Raw genomic sequence first — 21,699 nt, forward strand, 5'->3', positions numbered from 1 at the left:
GAAGCATTGTTTATTGCTTTTCTATAAATGTGTATGTACTGTTTTACATTATTTTATAGAGCTCTGATACATGCATTCTTTGCAGTGTCTGTTATTTTTGTATTTTGCGCTTTCAGGAATTGTGACTCAGAGTGTGTGTCTTTCCTCTTGTCTGTAATTTATTATTATTATTATTATTAATGTATTAAGTGCATATTCCGTGGTACTGTACAAAGTAATAAACAAACATGGGGTACATAATAATACAGACAATGGTATACACCAATAAACAAAATATATTATTGACACAAACTACAGAATTTGTACAAAAACCAATATTCATAATTAGTGTCAAAATGTACATGAATAAAATGTGTAAAAATTTCCAAGACACAAAAGGGTGAGAGAGTGCCGCCCTTGTGAACTTACAATCTAAAGGTTTTATATACTGTTTATTTTCACATCATTTCTTTTTAAACATGTTATCCTGCTATTCTTGATTTTTCTCCCATTTTACTTTATGCTTCATTGTCTTTTTTTCCTATCTCTCTGTTTTTTATTATTATTTCAACCCAGAAGGTATTGGTGAAGTCGCAGAAGATTTTACACAAGCACTAAGTGGTCAGATCTTTATGGGTATGGTGTCCTCACAGTATCAGGCCCGTCTGGATATTGTACGTCTTATAGATGGCGTAGTTAATGCTTGCATCCGATTTGTATATTTTTCCATGGATGATGAACTTAGAAGCAAGGTAAGAACTGATTATGGGCTAAATTATAGTGTGTCGTTCATATATTTTCTGCTTTTAAATGCATTTTTACAGGACCCTGGTATGAGTTACATGGTAGATGTTAGATTCTTAATTATATTAAATATCCGTACAAAATACTAATTTTTTGGTGAGTAAGGTTAGTGATAAAAGTGGCATAGGGATCACTATAACAGCCATAGAGGCCAAAATCTGGGTCCATGGCAGAACCACAGACTTTCAGCAGTGGGGGCATAAGACAAGTAACTCTCCTCCACGGGCTCCCCTGACGATCTATCTTCTCCAAGCAACCCTGTCTCCTTGACTACACCACACTCTCTCATCACATAGAGTGCACTCTAATCATAGAGTTGGCGATGTTTAGAGAAGATCGATCATTGGGAGAGCTCACGGAGGGAAGTCACTTTTTGTTATACTCCTGCTGCCGATACTCTGCATACGATCTGCACCATCAATAGTCCATCTTTATTATCAATCCCCATTAAAACATGATAAAAGGTTCTGTGGGTAAGTGTAAGGTGGTGACACACAGGCGTTTTGGACTGCTTGGTCCTTTGTCAAACCATCACAGACCCACATTAAACATCACATGCTAAAAACCACATTTATATAGAGAGCAAATGGACCACATAGAGAACTGTCATTACCATAAATACATATGTATGAGATACTGTCCACCAATCGGAGGATGCCTAGGATGCAGCAGCAGCATTAGGCACAAATGAACCAAAATATCACCTTTGAAGGAACATAGTATAGTTTGAGCACACCCATAGTTTATAAGAGAACGCTCACCAGTAATGTTCCTGTGAAAAACACCGGGAAATCATAAAAAACGGCTCACAGTGTCCTCACAAAAATGTTATCCAATCAAGATTGCCCTATATGTGTGTTGGACCAATCAGCAGGCAAGGTACATACCGTCCATATCTGAAATATGCAGCAACGCCGACCAATTGTAGATACAGGAGAGAGCGGTGATCCAATCTTGCTCACGCCGACAACGTCCGCCACAACAGGGAGTGCGCAGTGGGGGAATGGGGGCGTGTGTCTGCGCTATCAGCCAATCTGGGGAGCGCCGACACCGTTCGCTCATTTGGTTGCCGCGGCCTCCGCCTACATTCTGATGCAACAAAGGGGTGGATCCAAACAAACGCCCCTGCCTATTAGAGAAGCGCCGACGGCGTCCGCCGGTCTCAAAGGCTGCAACCCGCAGAAATATACTTAAAGAGAACCTGTACTGAGTAAAAATATTTAAAATAAACACATGAGGTAACTTCAAATAAACATTACATAGTTACCTTGCCATCAGTTCCTTTCAGAAGCTCACCATTTTCTTCTGACAATAATCCCTTCTATTTCTGACAACATTTTGTCAGATCTGAAATATATCAGTTGCTGTCAGTAAAATATCAGTTGCTGTCAGTTATAGCTGAGAGGAAAACTGATGTACCAGGTAATGTCCATGTTTCCCTATGGCTCAAGTGGGCGATGTTACAGTTTAACTGTGTGCTGACCAGAAAGCTGTTATGGGTAATGGTCATTTTCAAAATGGAGGACGGAAAATTCCCTTGATCACAGTGAACAAACAGGACGCGGGACAGGAGAAAGACACTGAGGAGTAGACTACATGGAAGGTAAGTATGACTTGTGTATGCTTATTTTGACTTTTAATTTTCAGTACAGGTTTTCTTTAAAGCTAAATAAACAGAAGCGGATCAACATGAACATACCCACCAATAAGGGAAGCGCCAACAGCGTCTGCTCTATCACATAGATCTGCACCCGGCGATCGTGTGCTTAATCACACAAGAATCAAAATGGCTGCAAAGTACATTACTATCAGTAATATCAGATATGGGCAATATATAAACACATGCTCATAGGCAAAAATATAAACATATGCCAATAGGCAAAACAGAAAAACTATAGATTATAATTACCATCGCCGCCGCTGCATCCAAATGGCACCCCCCAGTGGAGACAAATGTATAATAAATTACAATACATATTAATCAAATTAAAGTGGTCAAATCATAGTCCCTATTCAGACCTTTCGGTATAAGAGAGTCAAGTTTTTTTTAATCCAATAATTGTCTCTCATAGCCAATAATTTATGGCGATTTAGCATGCACAGGGTTACTGATTTTTGCTTTTGATCATCAAACAGGTGACATACCCCTCCTGTCTCTGCTAGTAACATGTCAAGAGCTATTCTGTTTTGCAATGCTGTTAAGGAAGTAGCTTTCAGTTGTTCTGCTAAACCTTCTATAGCATCTCTGGTATAGTTGACAAATCTCTGCTGATTATAGTAGATATAATTAATCCAGTCCACATTTTTATTAACTGTTGGCCAAAGGAAAATTAATTCAAATCATGCAGCAATTTGGTTCCTAGCCTTGAACTCATCTGACACACCTCTTGGGACCCCTATTGCATCAATATATACATGTGGGTCCAAACTCCCCTTAGGTGCTTCTTTTTTGGTCCTGTACATCTTTTCACTCATTAATGTTTTGAAAGACTCATAAGACATTATAGTTACACTAGTGGACCTAAGCCCGTTTAAAAACGGGCTAGGTCTGTCACTGCATATGCGCCTGCCTCGCACACACATTTCCGCTGCGCGCGTGCACGACGTGCACATATGTGCCTTCTTACAATGACTTATGTGGGTTGATCTTTCAGCTATTCTGACAGCAGTAGGGGTACTGATAAGTACTTGATAAGGGCCCTCCCACCTCGGAGAAGACCACTGCATCCTTTTGTTTACCTTTATCCAAATCCAGTCTCCTGGAGCTAGTTCATCTCCTTGTTCTACTTTTTTAGTGTGAACTGGCCCTGAATATTGCGCCCAATGCTTGCAGGCCTGTTTCAGGTAGTCTGCTAGTTCCCAGGCGTCTGGGGGTTTTCCATTTTATGTCAAAGTCTGGGAGTCTGTGCTGCCTGCCAAACAAAATTTCATAAGGTGACAATTTCTTCCTACTAGGTGTTATTCTGATGCTTAACAGTACTGCAGGTAAACACCTAACCCACATTTTGTTTGTCTCTTTAGTAGCTTTGCTCAGTTTGTTCTTAATTGTACCATTTGTTCTCTCTACACACTCCCTGCTGCTTGTGGATGGTATGCACAATGATGTCTGACATCTATCTGCAGTGTGGTTGTGACTTGAGTTATCACTTCATTCACAAAATGGCTGCCATTGTCACTGATCCAATCCAAAATTACCAGGGCATACCTTTTCCCTTCAGATGGGGTCAGCTCAATGTAGTCAAGTGCAATGCTATGGAAAGGGTAAGAGCCTGCAGGTGTCTGGCCCTAGCATGGACGTAGCCCTTTAGCAACATTATTTGTAGCATAGATAGTGCATTGGGCACAAAAACTTTTTCTAAAAGGGATTGAATACTCAATGCAAAGTACCTCTGTTCAATTATAGCCACCATTCCTCCTGTTGACACATATAAAAGCCCATGTGTCACAATTGCAAATAATCTGAACAAAATAAGGGGTATACAAGGTCTTGTACCCATCACCCATAAACCAGTCTTTGTTTGTATAGCTCCTCCCTTCACCCACTTAACAAGCTCTTGCTTGGTGCTTGGTCCTGGGAGCTTAGTAAGTCAGTGGAATGTAGAGTGCTTTCAGGCTGTTCTTTTAGACTGCAGGTCAACAGAGGGTGCTGTGGTTGCAGCTAGTTTAACCGCTGTACATTCTTATATGCTGTACACTTACAAATAGCCAGTTTCTTGGGAGCCTGAATAGCTTCCATGAATTATGAAAGCAACTCTTTGTGATGGACAGGCTGCTGGTGCCACTAGGCTGCAAATGTATGCATGGTTGAAAAGGCGTCAGTATAGACAGTGAGGGATTGTTTCCTGTGCAGCAGACAGGCTCTAGTAAGAGCGTTGAGTTCTGCAGCTTGAGCTGAAAGCGTAGAAGGGAGCTTTTCCAGCGTCACTACTGCATATGCAACTAAGTTTTCTAAATTCTCACCTCTGCTTGCAGGGCAGTCCACCAAGACCACTTTTCCCTCCTGTGGAGGCTCACTCTGGAGGTCTGGACGGGAGAGAAAACTACGGTGGGCATCCTCAAAACAGTTATGTGAGGACAGATCATCAGATTGCAAAGATAACAAAGTTGCAGGGTTCAGGGTGGTGCAGCGTTGGACAGTGATGTGTGGTTGTCCAAGCAAAGTGGCTGTGCAGCATAGGTGGCTGGCAGGCATTAACAGTACCATCTCTTCCTGCAATAGCAGCGCATAGACTGCATGGGGTACATTTAGCAACTAGCTAGCATATTATCTGTGGTACAGTCTAAAGGCTTACCGGGAGATAGAACTGCTTGTACACAGTGTGGCAATACGTTGGTGACGGCATCTAGTGGTGCGGAGTAGTAGGCTAAATGCCTCATCTTGTCTCTCCACTTCTGCCAGAAAACCCACAGTTATGCACCCGTCTCTGCAATCTGTCATTAGATGGGATGGTTTGGTGTGTTAAAATACCCCATCAATGTTAGTCTACCCTACTTTAAGGCTTGGTGGTGTATTCTCCACAGTCAGCATGCAACGCATGAGCTGGCGTGGAGGAGGTACACACACTAGCACCAGGAAACAGGCTATCCCTAGTATAGTGGAGGGGAGGACTGAGTCCAATAGGAGTTTGTGGCACACAGAGCCGGTGCAGATCTGACAGCCACAAACAATGCTTTCGTTATAACGTCTCAGCGCAAAGTAGCGCTGAGCGCACAAACCAGAACTGAGGAGATCAGGAAAGGTAGACAGAATGAACGCTTGCTAGCTAGCGGCTACTTAGCGACAGCAAGCGTCCAAAACCAGACAGACTGGAATGAGGCAGCCAATGCGCTGCGGCGATGGCGTGCCTCACAAAGACAGGACAGGACAGTCAGGAAACAGCAGGATCAAGATAGATGAACATAACACAGATAAATATACAATAAGTATGTTTTCCTAGCGTATTACAATTACAGCTATCAATGAAACTATTTGTAACGTCTGACTAACATATGTATATATCGGCAATGAACCGATATATGACATAAGCAGGAACGCTGACTAGGACTGGAGTAATACAGGGAACAGGACTCAGAAGGATTCGCTATCTCTTCGCAGAGATGAACGCAATCCACAAACGGTAACAGGACAGGATTCAGAAGGATTCGTTATCTCCTCGCAGAGATGAACGCAATCCACAAACGGTAACAGGACAGGATTCAGAAGGATTCGTTATCTCTTCGCAGAGATGAACGCAATCCACAAACGGTAACAGGACAGGATTCAGAAGGATTCGTTATCTCCTCGCAGAGATGAACGCAATCCACAAACGGTAACCAGGAGCAGGGTAACTACCTCAGCACGGGTGGTCACGGTACGCGCAACCTACCAAAACGTCCTGGAATGCTGACTAACTGCACACAGGATATAAACAGTTCGTGTACGTATACATCAGCGACACTGATGTATCAACGTAACACAAATACAAGGAAAATAATAAACGTGCTGGTATGCATATATATGGGCAATGAACCAATATATGATGCAAAACCAGCAAAGTATCTTTAGAACAAGAAACACGATCGGGGCTGAAGCGACAGCAAGACTGGCTTACACTGAAGCTATGAAAACCCAAGGAAACCCTGCAGGAAGCAGATCTTTATACTGAGGTCATCCAATGGGAGCAGACATGCAGATTCCCACACAGGTGAATGATAATCAGTCACAAGCTGACAGCAGGGAAAGACAGACAAAGCTATGCAGCTTGCATGGAAATAGATCAGAACTGCCTGAGCTGCAGCACTACTACTTCCAGCAATAGCTGCTGCAGCAGCGATCATTACAGTACCCCCGCCCTTAAAAGCGGATTCCAGACGCTTTTCAAAACTGAAATTCCCAACAAAACAGTCTGACTGATAATTCATGATGACCGGGACAGCCCGGCAAGACCGAATTCCAGAATCAGTCCCCACAAGACTGGACCCATCAGAACCAGAACCTACAGAACCATGCCCATCAGTACTACAAGCCCCAGTGTGACACCCATCAGAACCATGATTTCCAGAAGAAAGCCCTCCGAAATTCCCTGAGCGATACCCACCGCCTTCCAGGAACCGTTCAGAAACGCCTTTGCAATGCCCACCGGTACTGTCTTTACCAACACAAAACCCACTGTTGAACCAGTCCAAGGCACCAGGACAAGTTTTCTCAGAGACCTCCCAGAACACCTTGAAGCTCCAAAGAGATCCCCATAGGTCAGAACGCCCCTTAGGCTCACATGGAGGACTATCAAGAACCCCTATGGAACCTAGGGCAATTCCCGAGTCAGGGCCACAAGGACAAACATCAATATCAGGGCTTTCAGGGACCAGAACCATCTCTGGGCATGCAGGCAGACTGGCAACAACAGAACATGTTCCCACTAAGGAAGCATCAGAGCACGCTAACACCTTAGACACACTTGGGCATTCTGGCACACAAAGAACATCTGGGCACACCGGCACAAGAGAAACCTCTGGGCATGTCAAGGAACTGTGAGCCTCAGGGTCAGCCAAGACAGGACCAAAACCAGGACTGGCCAAAAAAAAATCATCATGACTAAACTTCGCAACTACTGGACTTTTACACGAGAATGCTGGATCAGACTTAGATGTCGCTGATTCCAGCAAAGTCAGTAACAAATCAGATTCAGGGGCACTAACAAGACAGGACCAATCTTCTGATGTATGCACTGAACCAGATAGTGACTCCACAACTACCTCTGGGCTGGACAGAGACTCATTTAATACACTGGATTGGAGCTCATGAGGCGCTGCAGAACAAGTCAGTATTGCAGCAGCCCCCACTGGACTAGGCAAAACTGAGGAATTCCCTGGACAGGAAGGGGACTCTGGAACCTCTGCCACAGCGGCCAGAGAACCAGAATCTTTCAGGATACAGGGCTGGGTTTCAGGAACACTCATCAGACCGGACTGAAATTCTGAGCTTTCTATTATTTTGACCAGAGAATCAGAATTATCCATGTTACAGGGCAAGACTTCTGAAACATTCAGAGGACAGGGCTGGAGTTCCTCGGCTGTTACAACACTGGAGAGGGACTCAACATTGGTTAAATCAGACTGTGTACAGGGCAAGGTATCTAACACAATTGCTGACGAGGACAATATTTCAATGGCTTCTGCTTTGCTGGGCAGAAATTCACCAAGTTTTATTAGAGCAGACTGTAATTCCAAAACAGCTGCTAGACAAGTGAATATTACTGCAACACCAACTGAGGTAAGCAGTGCCTCAGACCCTTCTGCTAGAGGGTTTGAAATATCCAAAGTACTGGGTGAAGCATAAGACTCTGCAACCACAGCTTCACTGGACAGGATCACTGAACAGTCCATATTGCAGGGCAAAACCATGGAAGCACCTGCTGGACAGCATAATGATTCTGTGACCTGAGTTTCATTGGAGAGATCTACTGCACAATTCATGGTACAGTGCAAATTTATTGGAACATTTTCTGAACAAGGTAATAATTCTGCGATTTCAGGTTCACAGAGCAGATGCTCTGAGCTATTCACGAAACTAGAGCGAGGTGTAGAAACAGGAAGATCAAGACACAATGTTTGCGCATCTGAATCACCATTCATTTGTAAAATTGGAAAATTCAGATGCTGGGGTTCTGAGGTTTCTAGACAGGATTGCTGGGACTCGGAAACTGATGTAGTGCATCTATTGGCATCTGCTGGATCAGACAGGAGTTGAACTTTATTAACACAGGTAATTTCTGCAGAAGTGTTTGCAGAGACAGGCAAGATTTTTCTGGTGTCTGTTTCACTGAACAAAGAGTCATGAGTACTGGCTAGGCTGGACTCGGAAGTCAGCAGGACCTCTGGATTCTCTGCTGAGAAATTTGCGCAGGGCAAGGTTAAGAATGTATCAGTGGCTTCTGTTTTACTGGTAAGTAACACTGAGTTATCCATGGTACAGGGTGGAATTGCAGGAACTTCAATTTCACACAAAAAGAGCTCCGAATCACCTGCTGAATCAGCCAAAGGTGCTGAAGCAGGCGGGTCAGAACGCCAAATTTGCGAATTCGGAGTCACATAAAAATCATCCAAAATCAGTTCCCACACATCAATCAATGGAGCCACAAAGTCATACCCACACACACCAGTTTTTATTAGGTTATAGGCAGACTTAATGCATGCATTCAATACTAATTCACTTTTTGCACTGTAAAATTGACAAAATGAACTTGAATCATTCTTCCATTCATTGACCAGAGCTTCCATCTCTCCTTTCTCAAATGGAGGGTTCCAAGCATACTTAACAGGCAGATCATGGTTTGCAGATATGATTGTAGCAGGGACATATATTGGGTTAATTAGCAGGTGATTGGCAGATTCCTTATTCCTAAGAATCTCCAATACCTGTAGCAAGTGCTGAACTGTAGTGTATGCAAACTTTCCTTGCTTCACAAATAAGTTGATTTGTTCAATACTCTGTAATATCTCCTCATAATCATACTCAGATAATTCTTTTAAACAAAAATCTTTATTTTCCCTAGCCAGGGAGGAAAGTTCATTAGTAGTTTCATAAGTCCATTTAACTCCCCTGAAAGACAATTGCATTTCATTATCTGTTAATGGCAGAATCTCATTATAGGTCTCAGTCGCTAAGGATAACGACTCTGCAGATCGGACACGTTTCTTAGAACGTTTGCGTTTGGCCTTAGACCCTGCTGTTTTCCCTGCTGTTCTTGGTGATTTATTCAAGGCTGCAGGAAAATTATCAGTAACACTTTCTGCTTGCTGAACATTTTTGCAAGCAATTGAAGGAGTAGCTGATTGACCTGCTGCCAGGAGTTCATTAAGAGGAAAAGGCAATGGATCTATGCGCAACCAGTTATGGATCACAAACGCTAGAAATTCCAGCGGTCTCTCTTTCAAATCGGAATGATTGAGAACATCAAATGCCCACTGGAATAATTCCCCTTTAAACAAAATATAACTTAGTTGGAGTGCCCAGGTTGAAACAGGAGTCGCTTGGAGATCAGGATTGGTCAGGAACCTGGCACATTCAGAGAAAAACTCATTTTCTGTTTCAGAGCTAAGTTCTTCAAATTTCTTAAAGGAACAGGAACCATAATTAACAGTGTCATACTTTCTGGGAATCCACCCCACAATGGGGATTGGTAATGGGGTTTTCATAATGTAAGGCTTGGTGGTGTATTCTCCACAGTCAGCATGCAACACATGAGCTGGCGTGGAGGAGGTACACACACTAGCACCAGGAAGCAGGCTATCCCTAGTATAGTGGAGGGGAGGACTGAGTCCAATAGAAGTTTGTGGCACACAGAGCCGGTGCAGATCTGACAGCCACAAACAATGCTTTCGTTATAACGTCTCAGCGCAAAGTAGCGCTGAGCGCACAAACCAGAACGGAGGAGATCAGGACAGGTAGACAGAATGAACGCTTGCTAGCTAGCGGCTACTTAGCGACAGCAAGCGTCCAAAACCAGACAGACTGGAATGAGGCAGCCAATGCGCTGCGGCGATGGCGTGCCTCACAAAGACAGGACAGGACAGTCAGGAAACAGCAGGATCAAGATAGATGAACATAACACAGATAAATATACAATAAGTATGTTTTCCTAGCGTATTACAATTACAGCTATCAATGAAACTATTTGTAACGTCTGACTAACATATGTATATATCGGCAATGAACCGATATATGACATAAGCAGGAACGCTGACTAGGACTGAAGTAATACAGGGAACAGGACTCAGAAGGATTCGCTATCTCTTCGCAGAGATGAACGCAATCCACAAACGGTAACAGGACAGGATTCAGAAGGATTCGTTATCTCCTCGCAGAGATGAACGCAATCCACAAACGGTAACAGGACAGGATTCAGAAGGATTCGTTATCTCTTCGCAGAGATGAACGCAATCCACAAACGGTAACAGGACAGGATTCAGAAGGATTCGTTATCTCCTCGCAGAGATGAATGCAATCCACAAACGGTAACCAGGAGCAGGGTGACTACCTCAGCACGGGTGGTCACGGTACGCGCAACCTACCAAAACGTGCTGGAATGCTGACTAACTGCACACAGGATATAAACAGTTCGTGTACGTATACATCAGCGACACTGATGTATCAACGTAACACAAATACAAGGAAAATAATAAACGTGCTGGTATGCATATATATGGGCAATGAACCAATATATGATGCAAAACCAGCAAAGTATCTTTAGAACAAGAAACACGATCGGGGCTGAAGCGACAGCAAGACTGGCTTACACTGAAGCTATGAAAACCCAAGGAAACCCTGCAGGAAGCAGATCTTTATACTGAGGTCATCCAATGGGAGCAGACATGCAGATTCCCACACAGGTGAATGATAATCAGTCACAAGCTGACAGCAGGGAAAGACAGACAAAGCTATGCAGCTTGCATGGAAATAGATCAGAACTGCCTGAGCTGCAGCACTACTACTTCCAGCAATAGCTGCTGCAGCAGCGATCATTACACCTACCTTTTCTAACATGCCCATTAACTGTAAGTGTATGGCGTCATACAGCGATCACATAATTCAACAGTCGATGATCCATGCTCTACAGTAATCAATTGTACCCAGAAAAGTCCTCATATCCTTCTTTGTAACTGGTGGTGTTATTGCAGGTATAACGGCTACTAACAGCTACTCGATTATTAAATGTCTTGCCTTCTGGTGTCACCCAAATAATTAAAAAAAAAAAAAACTTTTGTTACACTGCATGCATACTCCCCATATAGGTAGTCAGAAGTATCCCCCTCAGTATTTGCAGTCAGAGGGCCCCAAGTATAAATAGCATGAAGTAGCACCTAATTATTGGTAGCCAGAAGGACCCCCCAGTATGGGAAGCCAGAAGGACCCCCCCCCCCCCCCCCCCAGAAAAGTTAGCCAGAATAGGAAGACAGAAGGAACCTCTAGCCCCCAGTGAAGGTAGGCAGAAGGATCCCCTAGTATAGGCAGGCAGAAGACCCACCACCAGTATAGGTAGCCAGACGGACTCCCTGTACAGGTAGGCAGAAGTACACCCCCCAGGTTTAGGTTGGCAGAAGGACTCACCCCCAGTATAGGTAGCGAGAAGAACCCCCTCCCCATATAGGTAGGCAGAAGCAGCCCCCCTGTAAAGGTAGCCAGAAGGACTCCTCTATAGGTAGGTAGAAGTAACCCCCAGAAGTATAGGTAGGCGGAAGGAGCCATTCCCAGTATAAGTAGCCAGGACAACACCCCCCCCCCCCGTATAGGTAGGCAGAAGTACCCCCCAAGTATATGCAGGGCTGGTGCTGCCATTCAGGCAAAGGGGGCAATTGCCCCCAAGGCCCCCCAACAGCTGCAGGGCCCCCTTGCGCTGCTCCAGGTGGTCAGGGTGGTGGGGACGGGGCCAACATTATTCCTCTTTCCATGGGCCCCCCTCCTGTTCACCCTGCAGAGCTGGCGCAGGGGTGCGGTTTGTAATTAACTCATCTGCTCGCTCGCGCCATGCGATGCCTCCCCTCCAGCAGTCGTCTCCTCTCTACCTCCTGTTTCCCTGCATGACGCGTGATTACGCACGTCATACAGAGAACAGGCGGCCAGAGAGTAGCTGGCTGCCGGACAGGATGCATCGCATGGAGCGAGAGAGCAAATGAGTTAATTACAAACCGCACCACTGTGCTTGCTCTGTAGGGGGGACAGGAGGGGAGCCATTGGAGAAGGAGGGTGGAATGATGTTGGCCCACCTCCCCGCAGTGGCACCTATACCTGCTACCTATACTGGGGGCACCTATACCGGCTACCTACAGTATACTGGGGGTATCTATACCTGCTGCCTATGCTGGGGGCACTTATACCTTTTAACTATACTGGGGTCACCTACACCTTGCTACCTATACTGGGAGTACCTATTCCTGGCTAACTTATACTAGGGGCACATATACCAGGCTACCTATACTGAGGGCACCTTTACCTAGCTTCCTATACTGGTGGCATCTATACATGGCTAGCTATACTGGGGGCAACTATACCTGGCTAGCTATACTGGGGGAACCTAATCTAGTTTTTTTTACGTGGACTGCAGAGCAAGGGGGGACACTGTCCCTTGCCCCCCCCCTTTCCCCCACTGCTAGAGTGGAGTGGCATATATGCCTGATTCCTGCCCCCCTCCCCCCACCAGCAAGTTGAGAGCAACCTGTGGTTGTTTTGCTCACTGTTCTGCCCCACCAGAGTTCTTCTTTACTGCCTGTCGCAGTCTCATTACTTGGACATCCTCTAGTAGCACCGCTGCAGGAGTCATAGATATAAGACTGCGATAGACATGCTAAAGAGGGATCCCAAAGTAGTGCAGACTTTTGAGAAAGGAGCATGATCCACTGCAGGGGGGGGGGGGGGGGAAGACACAGGGCTGGTACAAGCTACAATGGGGCCCTGGGGCAAAAGTAACCTGGGGGCCCCCAGTATAGTAGTCAGATGGCCCCAAGAACCCCTCCAGTTTAGTAGCCAGATTTGCTCCCCCCTCTTTTCCTCCAGTATAGTTTTCCTCCCCCCCCCCTCTAGTATAGTAGATAGATGTGCCTCCCCCCCCCCCCCCATTATAGTAGCCTGATATCCCCCTGCCCCATTATTAGATATGTCCCCTACCAGTAGTAGCCTGATGTGGGATGCACATTCTTTAGTATAGTGGCCAGATGCATCCCCTAACTGCACACACTGACGCACACACTGACACGCACACACACACACACACACACACAGTTACAAAGAGCAGCGGAGAGAAGCAGCACTCACAGCACTCACTCACCTCATCCGGATTTTATATCTCTCCCCTGTAGTGTTATTGCCCTGCCCTTTCTGGTTCTCACATCGGGCACTAGAGCCCAAACAGAAAAGCAGAAAGTGAAGAGCACCAACACAACAGGGGAGACAGACGGACTTACAATGCCTGGGACTCGGAGGAGGTGAGTGTGTGCCTGTCCCAACCCCCTCCATAACACTGCGTAAGGGGGCAGCGCATGGGGATGGGGGGGGGGGGCACTTACCACCACCACCCCACATAATTTGGGGGCCCCTGTGGATGCATATGGACTGTGCATTTTGGCATGTGTGTGTGTGTGTGTGTGGGGGGGGGGGGTGAGGGGCACAGGCATCACTCAAAATCTGGGCTTACAAATTTGGCATGTGGCTAATGACAAGGCTTTTGGGAAGAGAGCTATGGCTTAATATCTGTATGCGGATTCCCACTATTATTTTATGAGAGGACATAATGAATCCATATGGTATGTCCATAGAATTAATAACTGAAACATAAGCACAAACCTCTTACCTAACAACACAGTTTTTGCAGCTTGTGCAAACAGAACAGCAGTACAGCAGCTGATGTACAGTATAATCCCCCTGGGCTCACCGACATGGTGCAGGTCCTATATTGCTAATTAACTATCTCTAATAGCCCTCTGTACTGGACTTTGAGGTTACAGAGAATTATGAGCCTGTACATGAATTTATGGCCAGCAATAGCTATAATTCTCTAAATTAATTCCCTATGCATGGACATGTGAGATGTTAAACAAACAGTGGTATTGCAAGCTTGTTAAGCAGGTGAAATAATCATCTACATAGAGGGATGTGAATTATTAATAGGAACAAGAAATAAACTATGCAAAGTCTCTGACTCTCACCAGTGGGGGCTGAATTTCCTACCCTCCACTTATACTTGAGTCAATTATTTTTCTATTTTTTTAAGTTATTTTTGTATTTCCTAAACTGTAACAGTCTGAGCTTAAAGAGCAACTGAAGTGTTGTCCTTTAAACCTCCCACTCTACCTGCTTTAGGTTGTAGACACGCTATGAGTGCTTTTCTGACCATCAGAGCTTTCAGAGCATTTAAAAAAACGCTCCCATTGACTTGCATAAAAATCTTGGATTAATCCAAATATATGCTAGATATCTCATTCATGTTTTACCAGTTTGACCTGTCTCTTTTCACATAGGTGTTTGCAGAGAAAATGGGACTTGAGACTGGATGGAACTGTCACATTTGCTTAACTCCAAATGGTGATGGGCCAGGATCTGAAGTACCACCCTCCAGCCCGAGTCATGCAGGGTCATTTCGAGATGATATACAGCACGGTAAGCAGTAATAGAACATTTGTGCTCATAAGTTATTTTACAATCTGCTTCTACTTCATATTTATATACAAACCAATATGACCTTCATGGTTAAAAGGGAATTTTATCCAGTTCTTAAAAATGCTCATTGTGTAGCTGTTGTGCTGGATCTCTGACCTTAATCCTGGAGCTACTGACCCCTAACATTCCTGATCCCTGCTTTTTTCAAAACTAGCAACACACTGGAACAGAAGCTTCCACTCCTGAAAGTGGACCTGAAGATAGATTAACATATCTTTTTTATTTTAACAGAGAATGTTGATTTCTTTTTCGCAAAACATAGAAACAATGAAAAACAAAACCCAACAATTGGGGAAAAAACAAGCTGTTCATACAATTATCACAAAATCAGTAAGCAAAGTGAGACATAGCAATACTGGTAAAGTAGTTGATAGCTGCATACTCCAGTGATGCTGGGTACACGCGTTATGATTTTCCGCTAGATTTTACCACCCGATCATTTTTTTTTTTTTTTTGCTCGATTCTCTTATCTTCGCTCATTTTTCTTATCTTTTTTCCATTCACTTCTATGAGAAATTGAGCGCAGAATCGATCGGGAGTAATATCGGACATGAGGGAATTTATCAATCTGATGCATCTATCATACAGAAAATCGTAACATGTGTACCCAGCATAAGACACAGTGGTGTAAGACTAAGTAAGATACTGGTGTCATAACATAATAAAGCACATTCTTATTAGCCTTCAATAATAGAGAGTGGAAAAACATTACATTAGTGTCACTCACAGAGACGTTAATGTCCAGGTTAGGAATAACGGTCTTTGAGGAGTCTACCCATCTGCCCCATATCTTGTTGAACAGAGTTGGGTGTCCTCCTACTTAACGTAAGCTTGTACAATGAATAGGAGTTTCGTGTTAACGAAGGTTTTCCACTCAGTGATCGTAAGAACAACAGATCATTTCCATTTCAATAATAGATATTTTCTAGCCTAGAAAAACAGTAGTCTGATAAGTTGCTTTTTATGCTTATTACAGGACATGTCAGATAGGATCCCCAGCATACATTGGTATATTGATAGTGAAACAAGTAGATGTAAGTAAGCCTGCAAAAAGTGGACCACCGATTTCCAATATTTTTGCACAAGGGGGCAGAATCATACACAATGCAAGAAATCTCTCTCACTTCACCTGCACTTGAAACAAATATTACTGTGTAAAGGGCTCATTTTTGATAAATAGATAAATAGATAGATAAATAGATTTGATGTAACCACAGTTATCGTATTCTTGGATGCAATGTTTTATGTTGATATGTTTCAGTGAGTTCCTCCCAGGCAGTGTCAGCCATGGATGTATGCCCCGTCCTTCATTTTTCACAGATATAGTGGGTCCTATCCTTTGTGTGTAATTTGGCAAAAAAACCAAAAAACATGGTATCTACAGTAGTTATCAGTTTGTCTGTATCGTTATTTAACAATATTATTTCCAGACTACTATGAGTAATATTAATCCCAGGTAGCCACACCTGCTTGTGAACAGCGTGCCTCAACTGAAAATACCTACATTTAGACCCATGTAGATAAATATATCTATGTAATAAAAATAAAACTCAAAATCATATTAGGTTCTTAGAACTTTTCAAATATAGGTAATGCCCGACTTATAAATGCCTGATTTACAAATGACCCACCGATATGAACGACGGGGCCGATCCCATCGTGATGATGTAATTTCTGCGTCTGAGAGGTTTGAATGAGTAGCTTCACACTTCCCCCATGTCCCGACACATGTCTCTCACAGCAGTAGCAGTGCTGAACTCACCTCCGAACCGAGTCCAGTGCTGTCTGTCCTCCTCTCTCTGCTGGCTCTTGTGCATGGCATTTCTTCCTGTCACGTGACATACAGGAAGTGGTGCCATGCTCTAGAGGCTGCAGGAGGTGGAGTGGAGGACGGAAAGCACTGCACTCGAGTGGGGAGGTGAGTTCAGCACTGCGTCTGGTCTGCTACTGGGGAAACTTTAGAAAGGAGGGGGACAAGAGGCACAGAAGTGGACAGAGAGAGGCAGAGGGGGACACTGGGGGTGCAGGGGCGCACAGAGGAAGTACAGGGAACAGAGATGGTTCAGTGTTCGGACTTAAGAACAGCTTCAGGTTAAAAACTAACCTACAGTCCCAGCTTCAGGTTAAAAACTAACCTACAGTTCCTATCTCATTTGTTAATCGGGGCCTACCTGTACACCTATTAAGGTGCCCATACACTTCTTCATTTTCCCCAACGAATTATGAACAAATCTTCTGGACTTCTATTCCCCAACATGCAGGATCACCATCAGTGGCTTGGTGAAAAGTAGCACAGAATAGGTTATTGCCCGCTCTCCAACCCAACCTAGGTTTCACAGTTATGGAGTTGTTAGGAGTTCTGGAGAGAGGCTGCAAAACTGGGCAATATATTGAAGAAATAATTTGCAACTTAGAGAAGGATTTAAAGATAGAAAGCAGCGAGGAATTGCTGAATTGTGTGGCAAGCGAGCAAAATCATCACGTGTTCAAATACTTTGTTCCCTCACTGTCACAGATGTAAGCAATGGGACAACTAAAACAGTGAATTTTAAAAAGACCAACTTTAAGAAGCTCAGAGACTTACTGAAGCTGAATTTTCACCTCAAAACCCAGGAAGATGGATCCCAGCGATGTCCCACAATGACAAGTGCTGCCCGATCCATCTTCCTGTCAGCAGGTATACTCAATAGCACACAACAGGCGTGAATGAGAGTTCAAGCGATTGCGGTACTTTGCGTAGGAGTCATCGGGGATCTCAAAGATCCAATCCACCGTGACGATCGTTATGGATAAGCGCCACCAAGCGTTCGCGTAATAGCATGCCTGTATCCATGTCGCGAGATCACAGAAACAATCACTTGTAACTCAAAAAATTGCGGGTTGTCGGAAAAATTGTGTAGGGAGTACAGGACTTATGTCTGGTATACTGGGATAGTAAATTACAGGGCAAGGACAATGAAAGTAAATGGTTAACTTTCAAACACATTGTTAGTGACTATTAAAATATATATATATCTTATGGGATTAAAAATTCTAGATATAAAAAGACCAGTATGGATAAATAATAGTTTTTAACATGATTAAGTGTAAAATGAGTAGCTTTAGGGCCTTAAAGGGTACTCGCGGCGACATGTGACATGATGAAATAACCTTGTATGTACAGTGCAAAACATTTTAATAACCAGACTGTTTTTGTTCTGCTGCCTGAAAAATAAATTTTTAGGCATGCAAGTGATAGCTTCTGTCTTGTTGTACCTTGTTGGGAATATAGTAAACCTCACTGATAAGCAAGTTACAGCAATACAGCAAAGTTCCCCTTGATGAATGCACCTTCTGAGGGCAGGGAAAAGATAGAAAAAGGTCAATAGTTCATGTATTTTAACTCTGGGACACTTAAGACTGCCATTGAGCAGACAATAAAACATTCAATCGACTTAGTAAATGTTTAAATATAAAATAAAAGCATGGAATATCTAAAAAAAATATAAAAATTTAAGATTACTTACAATTCTTTATCTCGTGTTTATTTTCACCTCGGGTTCACTTTGAAGCAGGATGGGACTGCATCTGCATTAACCACCCTGGCGTTCTATTACCTGTGCCAGGGTGGCGGCGCAGCAGATTTAAATTTTTTTTTTTTAAATCATTAGCTAGCCTAGCGCTAGCTACATGATGCCCCCCTCCCTGCGGAGTCCGGCGCGTAGCTTCGATCGCCGCCGGCGCGTACCCACGTAAGGAAATCCCATTCTAAAAGGGATTTCCTTAAGGGCTTCCCCGTCGCCATGACGACGATCGCGATGATGTCATCAACGTCGTCGACGTCGTGAAGTCAGACGGAGTCCCGATCCACCCCTCAGCGCTGCTTGGCACTGATTGGCCAGGCTAGGCGGGGGGGGCGGCGATTACGCGGCGGGTCGCGGGGCATCGGCGGCGAGCAGCAGCGATCGGGACCAATACACAGCAAGCAAAGTGCTTGCTGCGTGTTTTAAAAAAAAAATTGTGAAAATCGGCCCAGCGGGGCCTGAGCGGCGCGCGGTCATGAACAAGCTGAGCTCGTCCATACCGCCGAGGAGGTTATAGAAATATAAGGATGTAACTTCATCAGACAGACAAAACAAGTGGCTAGTGACATAAAATTACTTTAAAAAAAAGTTTTAGAAATACATACAGTAAATTAAAAAAGGGAAGTGGCTGAGAATACAGGACTCTTAGGCTAGGTTTACACATGGGATGGATGTACAATGTTGCATTACAGCGTATCCTGAGTGGATACCCTGGATACCGTGTGCCGCTTTACAGTGTCTGGTGAGGGCTGTCACACTAGTCTCACAGTTCTGCATCTAGCCCTCTGCTGCCGCTGTCGTTGCCACCGCCATTTGAGTCCTTCCGTTTTTACTCATCTGTCTCGCCATTCAGGTTGTTCATACTTGCTGTCACCACTACTGGGCTCTGGAACAAGCGCTGGTACGCTCAGAGCCCCAGCAGAAATGAAGGTTACCATTGGCCAGAGCAATGGGATCCTTCCTAGCAACAGTAAGAATTCTCATTTGTCCAACACTCGTGAACCAATGAAAATCCTCACTGGTGCTATGGAGGTCTTTTACACTGCAATGATATCCCTGGTTCTGCTGGGACTCTGATACTGGCACTTGTCACAGAGCCCAGCAGCAGTCAGCAGCATGGAGGATCCGAATAACTGCGGAGAATACACAGACAGGTGAGTTGATAAGGAACAGAAGGAGAAAACAGTCTAGTGGGAACAGACACTGTCCATTCACATAGGCTTGGACAGGTTCCTTGACAACATATGCAGGTTCCAAAAAAATCATAGTGGTATGGACTGTACATTCTGCTCCAGCTCCGTTCTGCTCCGTTACAATATGCAACTGTAAATTGTTTACACATACACTTCCGTTGCGCTAGATCTCAAAATGTTTTTGTGAAAGCGGACCTGAAGTCAGAACTTCCTCTCTGCTCTAAAGGTTATTATGCTGTTGCTTATCTTTTAAAGAAAAAACATTTCTTTGCTACAGCTGATACAAATCCTGCAATAAATCTGCAATGTGTCTGCTTCCTGCGTTCGTGGAAGCAGACATAGGGTAAACATCCTGTGTTTACAAATTAGCTGCTCTGTTGAGGCAGCAGAGATTTCTGAGCTGACACAACTGAGATTTGTTGTTTTTGCGATTAGTCACAGATGAGGGAATTAAACAGGCTAAGCTCTCTAAATACATACAGGATGCATTTCTCTCTGTTTTCCTTCTGTTATGTGCAAGAGTTCAGGTCTACTTTAAGAAAAGAAAAAGGTCAGAACTGGGTATCTACAGACCTGTACGCTTATCATTAGTGTGTATGTGGCTTAAAGAGAATCTGTATTGGTAAAATCGCACAAAAGTAAACATACCAGTGCGTTAGGGGACATCTCCTATTACCCTCTGTCACAATTTCGCCGCTCCCCGCCGCATTAAAAGTGGTTAAAAACAGTTTTAAAAAGTTTGTTTATAAACAAACAAAATGGCCACCAAAACAGGAAGTAGGTTGATGTACAGTATGCCCACACATAGAAAATACATCCATACACAAGCAGGCTGTATACACCCTTCCTTTTGAATCTCAAGAGATCATTTGTGTGTTTCTTTCCCCTGCATCTCTCATGCACTGAAGTTTCAGGCTGCTTGTTTCTTCCTGCAAACAGCTTTGCCCTTGTCTGAATTTCCTCAGTATGTGAAAGCCCAGCCAGCTCAGAGGACGATTTATCCAGCTTGTAAAAGATAAGAGAGCAGAGAGAAGCTGCACTAATCTAAATATCACACAGGCAGTGTGAAGAGAGAGGCCTGAAAGGGGGAGTTCATAGCAGAACCACAACACTGAAGAACTTAGCAGCCTTCCAGACACAGGCCGACAAGTCTGACAGGGGAAAGATACATTGATTTATTACAGAGACTGTGATAGCAGAAAGTGCTGCAGTAAGCCAGAACACATTAGAATAGCTTTTGGAACTTGTAGGATGATAAAAAACAGGATGCAATTTTTGTTACGGAGTCTCTTTAAGAACTGGTTAAGGGGCAGAAGGCAAAGAACGGTGGTAAACGGCTCATTTTAAAAATGTGAAACTGTTGACAGTGGGATCCTGCAAGGGTCATTACTACAGTAGATCCAATCATTTCCAATTTATGTATTAATGATCTAGTAAATGGAATACAGAGTATTGTTGCCATCTTTACAGACGATCTCAGTTATGACTGAAAGTAATTACCATGTTTTCCTATGGCACAGTTTCCACTATACGCGTTTTAACTCAAATCTTTTTCATAATGCATTGCTGTGGGAAAAAACGTATATGAACGCATACCAAAAAAGACGTTTTACAACAGAATCTCGACAGCCTGGCATTATGGGCAGACAGATGGCAGATAAAATTTAATGTAGATAAATGTTATGCACCTTAAAGTGTACCAGAGCTCAGGCAAAGCAAAGAATAGATACTTACCCAGGGCTTCCACCAGCCCACACATGCTTATGGGGCTGGTGGAAGCCCTGGGTATGTATCGATTCTTTGCTTTGCGTGAGCTCTGGTACACTTTAAGGTGCCTTACATTTATCTACATTAAATTTTATCTGCCATCTGTCTGCCCATAATGCCAGGCTGTAGAGATTCTGTTGTGAAACGTCTTTTTTGGTGTGTGTTCGTGCTGTCTTCCCGCGGTCTGCCGTTCAGCCACGAT

At 44.0% G+C, this 21,699-nt stretch overlaps 1 protein-coding gene across 4 annotated transcripts in view; it reads left to right on the top strand.

Moving 5' to 3' along the window:
• The window catches only part of TMEM94 (transmembrane protein 94), a 264,228-nt gene that overhangs the window by 136,937 nt on the left and 105,592 nt on the right, over positions 1–21,699 (top strand). For 3 of the 4 annotated variants that reach the window (XR_011025302.1, XM_068263428.1, XM_068263426.1), the window contains exons 19-20: positions 556–731; positions 14,776–14,914. Coding sequence is in view for 3 of the 4 variants with exons in the window: in XM_068263428.1 (XP_068119529.1) it covers positions 556–731; positions 14,776–14,914 (315 nt within the window). In the remaining variant the exon portion in view is untranslated. The remainder of the gene's footprint in view (positions 1–555; positions 732–14,775; positions 14,915–21,699) is intronic. The other variant, XM_068263427.1, reaches the window with a different exon arrangement.

The sequence above is a fragment of the Hyperolius riggenbachi genome, chromosome 12 (assembly GCF_040937935.1).
Source record: "Hyperolius riggenbachi isolate aHypRig1 chromosome 12, aHypRig1.pri, whole genome shotgun sequence".
NCBI classification, from domain to species: Eukaryota; Metazoa; Chordata; class Amphibia; order Anura; family Hyperoliidae; genus Hyperolius; species Hyperolius riggenbachi.